The 14697-nt window shown below is 40.4% G+C and overlaps 1 protein-coding gene across 1 annotated transcript in view; it reads left to right on the forward strand.

Moving 5' to 3' along the window:
• Positions 1–14697, forward strand: part of tmtc2b (transmembrane O-mannosyltransferase targeting cadherins 2b) — a 93342-nt gene that overhangs the window by 73598 nt on the left and 5047 nt on the right. Inside the window, exons 8-11 of the mRNA XM_061677188.1 lie at positions 3696–3817; positions 8214–8295; positions 9451–9565; positions 13392–13455. Of these exons, the coding sequence (XP_061533172.1) occupies positions 3696–3817; positions 8214–8295; positions 9451–9565; positions 13392–13455 (383 nt within the window). The remainder of the gene's footprint in view (positions 1–3695; positions 3818–8213; positions 8296–9450; positions 9566–13391; positions 13456–14697) is intronic.

Here is a 14697-nt window from a genome sequence, read left to right on the forward strand (position 1 = left end):
GCAGCTGTCGTTTTTTTACTGTGTGGGAAATAACACTCAGCTGAACCAAGGGTAATAGGTTATATGTGGGAGGATTTCAGGCCGCTGTAACTCTTCACGTACATTTATTTGAACATACAATAATTATAACAGTGGAACCACTAAGGCTGAATCGAGGGGATAAAATTCAGACTCTGAGCAAAGTATTGGGAAATATAGGCTTTGAAAGCCACAAAAAACATGAGTTTGAACAGCCGTCAAGCATTACATAATTCCAGATATCAGCCTATCGCGAGACCTCAGTGTAACTCATGATATCTTAGTTTAGCAAGCATTTATCCCATTTACAAACACCAGATAAAATGTTCTGGAGTTTCAAGTGTCCTATATGCATTTTGACTCTTTTGCTGTCAACTCTCAATATGAGATCCAAAGAGGTGTCATGATCAGTGAAGCAAGCCATTATTAGGGTAAAGAAGAAAAACATGACCATGAGAGAGATAGCAAAAACATTCATTTTGGCCAAATCCATCGTTTGTAACATTCTTAAAAAGAAAGAATGCACCGGTGAGCTCACCAACGCCAAAAGACCCGGAGGACCAAAGAAAACACCTGCGTTGGATGACCCAAGAATTCTTTCCCTCTTGAAGAAAAACCCCTTCACAACAGTTGGCCAGGTCAAGCACACTCTCCAGGAGGTAGGTCTGTGAGTTAAAAACAAGAGAAGACTTCACCAGAATGAATGCAGCAGCTTCACCATAAGATGTTAACCATTGGTGAGCCTCCCTCAAAAACAGAAAGGCCAGATTAGAGTTTGCCAAAAAACATCTAAAAAAGCCTTTACACTTCTGGAACAACATCCTATGGACGGATGAGACAAAGATCAACATGTCCCAAAGTGATGGGAAGAGAAGAGTATGGTGAAGGAAAGGAACTGCTCATGATAAAAAAAAAATTAAAAAAAAACATACCACCTCATCAGTGAAGCATGGTGGTGGTAGTGTCATGGCCAGGTGGGCATGTATGGCTGCCAATGGAACTGGTTTCCTTGACTGCTCACAAAAGGAGCAGGATAATTTCTGAAGTGTTTCTGGCAATATTACCTGCTCATATTCAGCCAAATGCTTCAGAACGTATTGGACGGCGTTTCACAGTGCAGATGGACGATGACCCGAAGCACACTGCGAAAGTTTTTTAGGGCAAACAAGTGGAATGTTATGCAACGGCCAAGTCAATCACCTGACCAGAATCCGATTGAGCATGCATTTCACAAACTGAAGGAAATACTGAAGGGAAATGCCCCAAGAACAAGCAAGAACTGAAGACAGTTGTACTAGAGGCCTGGCTGAGCATCACCAGGAATGAAATCCAGCATCTGGTGATGTCGACGCGTTCCAGACTTCAGTCATTAACTGCAAAGGATTTGCAGCCAAGTATTAAAAAGTGGAAAAAGTTTAATTTATGGTTGTTAATTTTGTCTCATTAATTTTGGTCCCTTAAAAAGTGGGTGACCTATATCCTATATCCTACACCTTTCACCTGATTTGGATGTACAAAGTCAAATTAAAACTCAACATCTTGTTCATTTCAAATCCATTGTGGTGTTTTTTTAGAGCCAACAAGTTGGAAATTGTGTTGACGTTGCAATGTTTGTGGACCTGAAAGTGGTACCTTTGAAAGTGCTCAACAAAGTTGAATGATTTCCACTACAGCAAGAAGCCGTCTTGTTAGTTTCCAGCTGGAGAGCAGCTGCTGCAGGCACGGCTGCTCCCTCTCCTCCTTTTTCTCCTCTCTCTTCCTGCCTCCCCCTTCTTCCTCTTTCATAGGCCAACTCCTAGAGGTCTGCGAACCAGACTTGGTAGTGCCACTGGTTGACTAATTTGTTGGTGACATGCAATTTGACTGAGCTACTGAGATGATGTCAAAATGTTGATGAAAGCTCAATTTGCCATGAAGGAGCAGCTTTGTAACAGAGACTTGAGCTTTTTCTTCTTCTTCTTCAGCACATTAGGGTTGTGTGTCCCCAGAGCTGAAATTGCACCACTGGCGCACCTGCTTGTAACTGTTTTCACGTCCAATGCTCTCTGGTGAGCTGAGGAATTTTCCACTCCATGGCTGCTTTGGGCTTCAGATTCAGTGTCACATCTTGGTGTACAGTGACGATTGTGTTAGAAACATTTTCGGTATATAGACAGTGGATGGTTAATGTGATGGCTTAAATGAGTGTGCTTAGTGTTAAGCATAGTATTTTGATTATTTTTTGGCTCGGCTTATCTTGTTGCCATCTCTTAATAAATGTGTGTTTACTGCTGTAATTTGTATTCACAACAGTAATTTAAAAGTTAATTACGCTGAATATCTACAAGGGGAGTCCTGGAGTCAAAATATATATTGTTTTTAAATATTACTTTGCTGCAACTTTAAACATAACTTTTTTCTGAAATGATGATATTAATAAGATGTAGTTGAGAATGGCATGTCGCATTTATCCAGTCATTCCACCTGATGATGAGCCCACACGGTGATTTCAGGATTTTCCAGACAGTTAAGGTTTGTTTTGAAAGGTCAAAGGTAAATTTGTACTACTGTTTTTGTTGTTGTTTTTAGATAAAGTATACATAGACCCTAGCATCCAATGTAATATAAATTAAAGGTAGGAATTGTGACCAAATGACAAAAGCCCTAATACTATAATACAGAAAAAATGGTCACAGGTTGCAATTTATACTTCTCCGGTCCCAGTCAAGTAGGTGGCTCTAATGTCCGTTAAACTGCAGTTACCAACTGCCAAATAAATTGAAAAGTAGACATGTCAGCATCTAGTGTGGACTCAGCTTCCGTAGTGATCGTTAACACATTCCTCAGATTTCTCTCTTTACCGACATGTTGTCAATTATTGCTTGGCTCATGACAGAGTGCAGTGGAACTAGGTTAAGTATGCATATAGCTAACACACGTTTGATTTTATAACTATCTCAAGCAAATAATGCAGATTAAACAGAATAAGGAGATCATTTTCTAAATCATTACATCATCACACTACCCTGTGTTACTGCTCCTTCCGGACGTGTTTGTGAATGTTTGTTGTATGTGTGTGTCACCTGTTGCATATCATACTTTCTTATCAGTGCAAGGATTAGTCGTAATCCCGACCATTTTAAAGTGTCCCCTCAATTCCAGTTGTTTGACAGTGGATCAGAGCCGAGCAGCTGCATATGCAAACCATGTCAAAAGCTCAAGTGAAGTGTTAACACCTGGGATACGCAAAGCCTCATTCCCCGAATGCATTCTGGACTGCGTTGTGTAGAATTACCATGCAATGTTGTCAACTTCTTGCAATAATACAGGCGTCACCTGATGGCTTTTGTCGAGATGTTATTGTTTTTTCAGGTGTGAGTAGGCAGAGGGTCAGATTTGGTGGTGTCAAATGATGTCTGACACATGAGGCAGGGTGAGATAGCACTTAACATACATTCCTCAAATCACACACTGAAGTACGTCTTTACAACAATCTAAAACATTCGCGAGGTGAGGCTAAGTATGAATGTAGCATTTTGAATAAATGTTTCAGTTTTGCTGGCCTAATTGCGTGGGATCAGAGGTCCTGATCAGAAGTTTCTGTCCTGGAAATCTATAGCAGCGCAAGCAGCAGATGTGTGATTTCTTAACCTTTGACAGCTTGAACCTTGACCCGATCCCTTCCTTCGCCCTCACAGGAGAGGCCTATATGAGACTAAACAAACTGACTGAAGCCGAACACTGGTACCGAGAGTCCCTGCGAGCCAAGCCGGACCACATTCCTGCACACCTCACCTATGGAAAACTCCTGGCTACGACAGTAAGCCTTTTCCCTCCTCTCTTTTGTTTGGCCTTTCAAGCGATGATTATGTTACTTGGGAAGGAAATCATGACAAATTGTGCCTCTCATGAGTGAAGGCATATGCAAAAATAACTGAATACAATACACTTAGCGGGGTTCTGCTGATGCTTTTGCTACAGCCTACTAGATAAATATTTCCCTTTCAAAATCTTTCACTACGTTCTACATCTGCTACTGCAAGCTATTATTTATCTGCCTCTACAACATATACAGCAATTATTGGCATATCATGTCATTTGATGCAGTCTAATGTATTAATATACTGTACCTGTGACTTAGAATTTGTCTTGCTGACTTTTTGTATTCAGTAGTTATTGATATCATTCCATTCCTCCCTTTTTGTCGTCTTTTTATCACTGACTTTCTGTCAGCCTCTCCAACCTTTTACGAATAGTGTGCGGGACAGGAAGTTAGAGAGTGAAAGGGAGCTTCTTGTCAGCTATGAAGATAGAATGTTCAGATTTAATGCCAAGTCTCGCTGCCATATTGGCCCCTGCAACTGAAAAATTATAGGACCGTGGTGGAAAACAATCATACAGTACATTGACCGCAATGTCCTTTGCGCAATGATAATAATATCCAATACAAGATGTGATTGTGCCTTTACAAGTTTGAACATTCTCAATTTTGACACAATCAAAGAAGCTAACTAAACAATATGTTAGTAATTGTGGTTGTCGTTTGCAGTCGTGTAGAATTTTACGAATACTACTATTTTACTAATAACACTATTAGACAGCTTTCTATTTGAAGCAATCTTGTGTTTCTTCATTCTGGGTCCGACCGACTAACACGCATCACATCAAGACAGTTTCAATTGTTTGTCTCTTTCCTTTGATTCGTCCCATCCATCCATTCATTTTCTTCCACTATCGTATTCAATGTCACCGGTGAGCTGGAGCCTGTCTCTGCTCACCAACAGACGACACCTTAAATGAATCACTTGTCAATCACAGGGCACAAAATACAAACAACCATCCACACCTATGCTCGGTGAGCGGGAATCGATATCATGCTGGCAGCCGTGTGTACAGTACTATTCTGCATTCTTCCCATCTGTAGCCAAATTGATGGCCAGACTTCAGAATTATTCTGCTGTGATCTCAAATAAAAGTTGCTTGTCAAGATGGCTTAAATTACTCTCTGTGCAAGAACCCTTCATCATAAATTATATGAAACCAAGTTGTTTTCCCAAGCACAGTCTCTGGGAATAACAAAGGAGTGTTATGATGTTTTTTTTTTTTTTAATTTTTTTTTTTTAAGTCTACCAAAACACTCGGTTATCCGTTACGAGAATTGCATGTTATTTAGTTGACTATTATTGTATTACAGTTCAAATCTTAAGGGATAGATTTGTGTAGATTTTGACAATGATGGATGGAAAATGAGCTTTGAGCACGTATGATTGTATCGGTGCAAACAATGCCAACACCGAAGGGAATGTAATTATTTGGGCTTGACTACTGTGACACGTGTATTCTTAATCAAACATCTAAGAGTCTTTTTAATTATGAGACTGATTCACTGTAGGGAAATGGATATACGACCAGCCCTGTATCATGGTCATCTGTCTTCGCCCACTTGTGCACTCTCCTGTGGCAAAATTACTCGCGATGACAATGCTCCAGATGCACTTGGGGTGGTGGAAGTGCACAGTGGAGAGTCTTAGAGATTAAGCCTGGCGACGGGGTCATTAAGGGTTGAGGGAAAGGAGGACATGGGTTTCAGAGCTGAGAGAGAACACACACACACACACACACACACTGTATCTAGGCCTATATCAGCAACTTCAGGTTGTCATGTTGTCTTGAGACATCTTCCGGATGAGAGCGTAAGCCATATTTTGGTCTCCAAAATCCCGGAGTCGCAGCAACTGATCAGTCTTGGCGGTCTCAACGACGTCTCCGCCCGTGAGATAGAGATTTTAGGGATTACAATGTGTGTCAGACTGCTTGCACACACAGTTGAAGACACAGAATAAGAAGCACGCTGGAGTGAGAGCTACATAGTTTTTTGTTCTGTTTGTTTGTTTGTTTGTTTGTTTTTTAAACCTGTCCTGTTCAACTTAATGGCCTTGAAGAATGGTGGATCTGTATGCCTTTGTGCTGGAAGTTTTGTTGTGCAACAGGGGAGTTTGAAATACTTTTTAATTTTTTCATTATTCTGATGTTTATTGAAAAGGCAGCCTGACAGAAAAGGGTTTTAGGGGACAGACAGAGGGACAGAGTAGAAAAGGGGACTAGGGGTGAAAACCACATCAGAACAATAGTGAGGCAGTCTAGATATTTGGACACAAGTAACATTACAACAGTTATTTGTAGATTGGGGCATGGGGGGTGGACCACCCGGTGAGGACATGCAACAACTAACCAAGAGAACCAGATAAGAGAGGACAGAAAAGGGCAGGACAGGACAGGATGTGGGAAATGAGCAAGGCAGTGCTACTAACGAGTTGTGCAGTGGGATTCTTTTTTAGTGTCTTAACACCTTGTCCCAGCACAAGTAATTAAGGTCTGTCGTCTTTCTATCGAACTTATTAGTGAATGAGCACCATATCACATGCATGTTAGTCAACTGGTGTACGGAGTTGCTGAGCCGGCACATCGAGGAACTACTGTTACTGTTAAAAGAAAGTCGAGCCAGGAAAGCCATTGTGGTATTTTGCCTGAATCGTATCATTTGAATCCTGATCCTGATTCACTCTAGTGCGAATGCTGTAGTTCGCACCGTCCACGATCCAGGAAGTAACCAACAACAAACAAGCAACAACAAAAAATATAGCGCTCTATGAATTGTTTTGGTTTTTGTTGTTCTTGTCATTTGGGACCTGATTTCTCATCCCAGTAGAGAATGTGAGACACCGTACATACTGTAAATGCGCACATTAGCTTTGGATTCCCATGCATTATAAGTATTGCGCAGAGTCCTGTATAATTTGAGACAGGCTGTTTTATTTAACTAAACAACCTTGATCTGCATCTATAGTATTCATGATACTTTCTTCATCTGTCTGGTACACGCTTTATGACTTTACAGTCTTTGTCTGTTCTCGTTCCATCTGATAAATTACATTAAGACGTGTCTCAAGCCACATCTTCTTTCCACTCTCAACTCCTATTTATGAGATTAAAAGTTTGATTACATTCGAAAATTCATTCGTTCGATCTGCAATTCACTACAAACTGTACCAGCATTAACACGAGAGTCTGCTGATTGTATGGTGCCAAAATAAAGAACTTTATCCAAAGCCGATAAGGGCTTTGTGAATGCATTATTCATGCCGGGCTTATTATCCTTTAAAGCAAACCCATTCTAATTATGACTGCATTGGTAATGCTAAAGCAGGCTCTCATAGTCGGCTGCTGTTTGTGGTTTGTTTGATCATATGTCATCTGGTGCCTGAATGAGATTTGAATGTGTTCATGTCCCACGCTGCACTTCTCTTGGCCAGCTGCTCGTTTTCCGTAGCTTTGATTGACAATTCAAAGTCCACTGGGGCCTTTTTTGTGGATTTGTTTTTAATTAAGTCCTGTTTTTGAGTTGGTTTTGTTTTGTATAGGCTGAGCCTACAGTATATATGCACATACCATGCACACTAATTCTCACCTTCTCACTGGATCAAATAGATTGATCGTTATCAGTCTCTTGCTGTTTATTGTTTGGGTACCGGTAATAAGAAAACTAGTTCACAGATTTAGTTGGAACATATTAAAAATATTTGTATGTTGTCATGGGCCCAAAAGGGGTACCTCTTTCTTCATTTTCACCAAATGTTTTTGGATTTTTAAATACATCAAAATATGTATGGCGTTTAGAAGTAGAACACATTACTACAAGGCATGGAAAATTATGATTTGTTTTTCATTCTAGTGACTATTCACCTTTCACAGCACAGACGGCGGATGAATGTCTGGTCGTCCGCGACATATTCGTCGTCATCCTAACAATCAATGCAAATGCATTAACGCATCCATCTCTCAGCTCAGTGCTCATTTTCTTTGCATCCACTTTCCTTTGCCCCACATAGCCGCGAAGATACACACCAGCGAACAGTGGTTACGGTCCACATGTGTTATTTGCACCGATCAAAGTGTAATGAGCGAGCCTTTGCCCCGTTTCGTCGGCTGCATCACGAGTGACCACACGTACTATATGTTGACACATGAGCCTGGAGAAGTAGCAAGAGTGCATGTGTATTTATTAAGATTTATTGTTAAAGTGAGGCTGCGGTTCGGGGAGACGTTAGAAATACACAAAGATATTTTGACTGTCGAGTTGAGTGTGGTTTTATTGGAATGAACAGTTTCATAAGGCAACCGAAAGGGTAATAATGACACTGGTTAATGCGTCTCAGGGGCAGAAATCAGAAGCAGAGAGGTACTTCTTGAAGGCCATCCAACTGGATCCCACAAAGGGCAACTGTTACATGCATTATGGTAAGTCGTCATTTGTTTACTCAACTGCATTTGGACATATCTTGATCCCAGCTTTATTTCCTCAAGTAACACACACATGCAGTATATTAAGCGTTAGTATATTTAGGCGGGAAGCCAGCGTGTTAGGAGACAATATGCATTTTACAACTAAGCTTAACTAAACTTAATTTATTTTCTTGATTGTTTTTGTAGTTTGTAGTGGTGTAGAACGCCACTGCATTATCCGAAGAGCTATTTCTAATGTGTTGCAATCAGCCTCTTGGTAAGCATTGTTCTGAGGCGCTTTCTATGCTCAATATTGGCTTCACATATGAAGTGTGGATATCCTTTGAGTTATCGACACCTTTGAGATAAATTCTCCATCCACTCAATGGTTCTAGTATTTGGGGCAAACCAAAGTCAACACAGTATAAAATACTCATTCCCCTCTAAATCCTCCTCTAAACCAGGTACGTCTAAGTTCAAAGTCTCACAGTACATTTTCTGTATTCTGCAGTTAATTAGTCTGAACAGTTGGGCCCGAGGAATTTTAACATCGCTATCGGTCGGGCTCGGCGATTAAATGATCGCCATTAGAGATGGAGATAAAGTTCCGGTCAATCACGATGATTAGCCGTGTGCGTATTTCTTCCATCAAACATGACAGAAATGTGCTAACTCCAGCCAATCAGAGTCTACGCTTTTCTTCTCCACTCCCATTTGCAAGTTGTGGAAGCCAAAGTGTTTATTTTGGGTCTTGCATACATGCAAAAACACTCAGTCAAGACTAAACTAATTCACCGTGTTATTTTATATTTGCCTACATTTGTTGTACTGTTGGGTAAACATTTTTAAAGTTTTAATACTTTTCTATGTTCATTTTTTTAAATGTCTTTCATTTACTTATTACTCATTAGTAAAATGTTGAAATACTCTCAAACTTCAGTTTTCAGTGCAGTTTCTTTCAAACTTGCAGTTTAAAAAAGTGACAAAGAATTGTGACAAAAGCGCATCTTTTTTTGCGATATCGCCCAAGCCCTAGTCATCGTTCTGTTTTGTTCGTATCTCGACTTTTAGCGAGTTAATCTCCTCCCACTGACTCTGTCAGTTATATTTCTCTCCAGAGTTCCCCTCTGCTTTTCAACAATGCACTTCTGTTCTCTGTTGCGCTTCCAGGTCAGTTTTTGTTGGAAGAATCGCGCCTGCTGGAAGCGGCAGAGATGGCGCAGAAAGCAGCGCACTTCGACAGCGGGGAGTTCGATGTGGTCTTCAGTGCTGCTCACATGCTCAGGTAGGTTTTGGATTGCGCTTCTTTCCATTTGAGGCATCTCTACTGTGTAGTCCATTTCGTTGAGTTGAGTTAAGGCAAAGCTGTTTGTAAAAGATGGATGTGTGCCATGTCTGCATGGTTTCTCTCCGGCGAGTACGATAGACTTGACTGCACTTCTGTGGTCGCAGTGCCAGCTGAGCTCAGTGAGATTTTCAGCTGTATATTTTCCTCTGCGCTTTCTCACTTTCCCTTGCCACTTCCAAATAAAAGTACATCATCCAGCTGAGGGGCCTGAACAATGAAGTGTTAGGGGGCCTCCAGGTTGTTTTTCTGAATGCAAGCCATGAAAAAGAATCTGGCGCTCAATACATAAGTGAAAGATCATTTATCGTGCAAAAGGCTTACATGGTTGGATGATGCATGACAGACCAATGGTTGTCTGCGTCCATCTGGATGAAACCATCTTTGGAATACCTGATGAGGTTCATTTTCAAAGATTTGTTTTTCAGTTTGTAGATGGGACAAGAACACTTGTTTTTTTTTTTAAAAAAACATCCCCTTTTAGAAATTGTTTAAAAAGTCTTCAAAATGCTGTTATCCTTTGATACGTTTTTATCCAGGTGTCTTTTTCACATAGATAACCATGCAGTGTTCACCGCCATCATCTTTCAACAATAAGAATGTCAACCAAGACCTTATACTCCCAATATTTGTTCATATGCTTCATACACAGTACAACCTACGTTGTGTTCTGATAGAATCTTGAATGATGGTGATAAATTGTCGAGGTAGTGTTACTTAACGAAAGGTCTTACCGAGAATTGTCAGATTTGTTATGGCTCTTTTTTGACAGAAATGCATGGGCTGATGCCTACTGGGAAACTTGGGAACCTGCAATACACTCATGTCCACCTGTGTTCCAATAAATCTAAATTACCTGACTGTGTTCTCCCACTCTCGAAGATTGTTCTGCTGGTATAAACGTTTAGTTTCTTGCAATATTTGGCCTTCAGTATGTTTACATGCTGAGATTATTCATGCTATGGCCGTGACTTGATTAAATCATTCAACTGGACGACACTCATTATCCCAGAATAGGGAAGGTCAGGGAAGACAAGGTTTGTGCGCCACCCCTACACACTGTAGACCCCATTGAGCCAGCAAACTCCAACGAAATGGCTGATTTGGTGTTGCTGTCGACTTTACTTGTAATGCTTAACGCAATCCATTTTGTTAGCTGAGTTTCACAGAGATGTATTTGTCATATTGTTCTTGTAGTATACGGCGGTAATTTGTTGTCGGAGCTATATCGTTGCATACTTTGCCTTAGTTATCCTCCCATTCACTGTGTAGTTGCTGGAAGAAGAAAAAAAAGTTGATTATCTCGGTGTGTTACCTCGGCTGTGAGAAGTTGAATTTAAATTTGAAGGTGTTTTTTGGTGTCTGGAAAGCCATTAAATCAGGCTAACCCAATAATCTCATTTGCTTTAGTGACATGTAAACAGACATACAGAGAGAGCGAGAGAGAGACTCGATTTTGAAGTAATGCTCACTCAGGCTTTCCTCTTCGTGTTTGGCCTGATGCCTGACTCTTCCACAGCTCACGCTCTCGATGTGTTTGTGTTGGGTGTAGATGTGGAAAGGCCTCCAGTTGTCAGGGGAAGAGATACTTCTCAAAAGGAGGCGATTTAACGCTTACATCTGCAAATGTCTTTTATTGCACTCCTGGGCGCTTCTGGTCATTTTTCTGCAAAACTAATAATTGAATGCTTACTCCTTTAAACGAGTCCTATGAGCTTTTTTCCCTTTCCACCCTCTATATTGACACTAGTTGGTCTTGTCAGTATTGAACAATAGGCTGTGTAATGCTCAAAAGCCACTAGGGAGTTCTGTACCTTTAATGCTGTGTGTCAAATTATGTGATATTATACAGTAAGCTATTTTATCACAGCCAAGGAAAAAGGAAAAACCAGTATACCCTTGCCATTCACCTCTTAGATGAGTTCCCATCCTAGAGGCCTTATGTTCTCTGTCATGTCAAATTGCAGCATATCTGGACAATTACAAGCATGTCACGATGTTACGTATGCCAGTCTGTGCTTTTTTGGCTTGGTCTCAATGTTCCTGCACAAAATGTCAGAATTGGCTTAAAGCCGTAATCGTATGTACTTGTACCCTTACGATGATATAGCAGTTTAGCTGAATGGTGAATTTTCCAAAAACAGCACACTCAACAGATCGGGCTACCATGGTTTTAGTCCAAATGCCAATTAGCTCAGTCAGTAACATTATGATTTGTGTGATTTGTACGTCTTAGGGAGATAAACTGTCTGCAAAACAAGATTTCATTCAGCAGTTCATTTGTCTCTTTGTAATCTCATATTTTCCCTCAGCTTTAAATAAGGTACTTGTTTGTATGTTTGGCAACCCCTGTCTCATACATTCTTCTGCTCACTGCAGCTTGGCAGCCTTAGCGCCTTCAGTCATGTTTTGGTCGCATTCCAGTCAACATCTGCCAAACATAGTGATGGGTTGAACAAGAAATCCTCGTTTTTTAATATATATATAGGTAAATAAATAAATAAATAAATACGTCTCTAAATAATGGCAAACAAACATATGGTTGTTGTTAGAAGTCAAATCACACCATTTATAACAATCCAGCATATCTCCCTGCCTGTATCTGAATTGCTCTTGAGTTAACATGCTTTTGGAGGTAAAACAAAAAGTCTTATTACTTTGTAATGGCAAAGCAACATTAGTGGACCTTATTTTAAATCGACAGTGTGCTTTCTGTTATTATTGTTTATATCCACTATGAAATTCTAATAATATATAATATAAAATAAATGAATGGATCATTTCCATTTTCATTTTGGACAATAATAAGCTTCCATCTTTGCGGGAAGAGTTTTGTGAAGGCCCTTTTTTGTTCCAGTATGACTGTGCCTCAGTGCACAAAGGAATGGATGCTCGGATAAATATGATGTGGGAGAGCTTGGGAGCCCTGACCTACACTCAATCTGACCAGTGACCTTCTGGCAGAATGAACAAACATTTCTTGGTTTTCCACTACATGTGGATGTAATGGCCAAATGTCGCAATACCTCAGTCCAAATAGTTTTTTTATTGACTTCTTTCACTTCACCGTAATTAGACTCATGCCATTAGTTTCTTCTTTTCAGAAGAAAACCAAACATGCATCACTGTTTATTGTCAATGGAACCCTAGTGATTTTTGAATGCCCTTTTACCTGGAATTTTAAATAGCAAGTGAGCTTATAATTGACCACAATAGCCAACATGAAAGCTTGCCTCCTTTGATCACCCGGAAAGAAGGGGCTCCACCAGCAGCCACGAACGCCTCGCTGTCCTTGACTTGGTTTAAAAAAAAAAAAAAAAAAAAAAAAAAAAACGAAAAGAAAAGAAAAAGCTAACTGTTATCGTCCCCTGATCCACTACTACACTACTACTACTACTTCTACTACTTCTACAACTACTACTACTACTACTACTACTACTACTACTACTACTACATGGAGTCAGCCTCATGTTGCGGTGAGTCCTGAACTCAAGATTCAATTAGCAAAGAAAAAAAAAAAGTGCTTGCACTGTATTACTCAAATGAGATGTAATCAAGGCAAAGATCCCACCATATACAAAGATGCTATCGAATGAGAAACATTGAGGCACATGGATCAGCTTATTCTCGTGCCTCATGTCGTCCCCTCCATTATTTTCTTCGTGACCACCGTGCAGCCGTAAACACGGCAGGTTGAAGGCCTCCTCTGAGTATGTGGGTGATAAAGATGAGTAATAAACTGCTTCTTTCTGTTTTGCCTTTTTAGACAAGCCAGCCTGACTGTAGCAGCTGAGAAGTATTACGGACAAGCAGCAAACCTGAGACCAAACGTGAGTGCAGACTATGGGCTAATCATTATCATTACCGTTGCAGCTGGTAGATGGTGGGTTATCACAGGCTGCGTGGCTTTTCAGTAATCTCGCTCATATTACTGTCCAATGTGCCTTCATGATCAGTGACTCTCTTAGAAATGAGGGATTTTGCGAAGACTGGAGGTTTGTTGGTCCATCATCTTCAAAGGTAGCGGCACATGGCCGTGACAAGCACTAATGATAAAAACTCCTTGACATCTTCACAATAAATTCAACATGGCTTTAAAACGGAACGTTTCGGTATTAGTCACTCTACAGTGAGAGGAAAACATGATTGGAATAAACCATTCCAGGATTGCTGATGATAAAATACAATGTTATCTCAACAAAAGTAGTCTGAAAGTGTAACGACAACAGTGATAATAATGACAAAGCTTAATAACACACGTCGGAAGAGATTTTAAAATGGCTGCCTGCAGACTTTGTTGGTCCCAAAATTGGACATCCGGAGAAAAGACATCTGGTTTTTTTTGCAAATGTAGCATTAGTAATCCACTAAAATGAAAGGTTAAAGGGTAACATTTTATTTGTGGTGTCTTACTTTACAACATTCATGCAAAAGAAGTACCTAATTAATCTTACTTTTGTAACATGTTTCAATTGCAATTTGCAATTGAATCACTACTCGCACTTTAAAAATTAGCTGACTTCATTTGCCACAATGCGATCTGCTGGATCAGGTTGGGGACTCGCCCACTTGCGCCAATGCAAAAGGACTGTACCTGACTTCTTTAACCTTCAGCGTGTCTTGACCTATGGCATGTACCTTGTGCATCTTGGTCTGCTGTTTCGGGAATTACTCCAAGGGCACTGATGTTTTGTAATAAGAGCATATGTCTCCACTGTTAGAGTGGAAATGTCTCTCCATTTAATGGATTTTTTTCCCCAAAGGCTTACCATTCCCTCTAGTTAAGCAAGTTAAGTCATTTTGGAAGCTTACTTTGCATGGCTCTTTATCTTCCCTTTGAAAGTGTCCTATCGCATCATTTATCTTAATATCTACTTGCTCTATTTGAGCCAATGATTCGCCAACTGAATTTCACACTCGGTCTTTAGATGAGCACATGCTGTTCTATGGCGCAGGCTAATGTGCTGCACATCTGGCTCTGCCAGTGCTGCTATATGACAGTTTTGGGGGGAGGATTGGAAGGCGGCGAGGTTGCAGAGCTGCAGGAAATGAGGAATAAATGAAGGCTTTGG

This window comes from Phycodurus eques, chromosome 5 (genome assembly GCF_024500275.1).
Source record: "Phycodurus eques isolate BA_2022a chromosome 5, UOR_Pequ_1.1, whole genome shotgun sequence".
Classification (NCBI taxonomy): domain Eukaryota; kingdom Metazoa; phylum Chordata; class Actinopteri; order Syngnathiformes; family Syngnathidae; genus Phycodurus; species Phycodurus eques.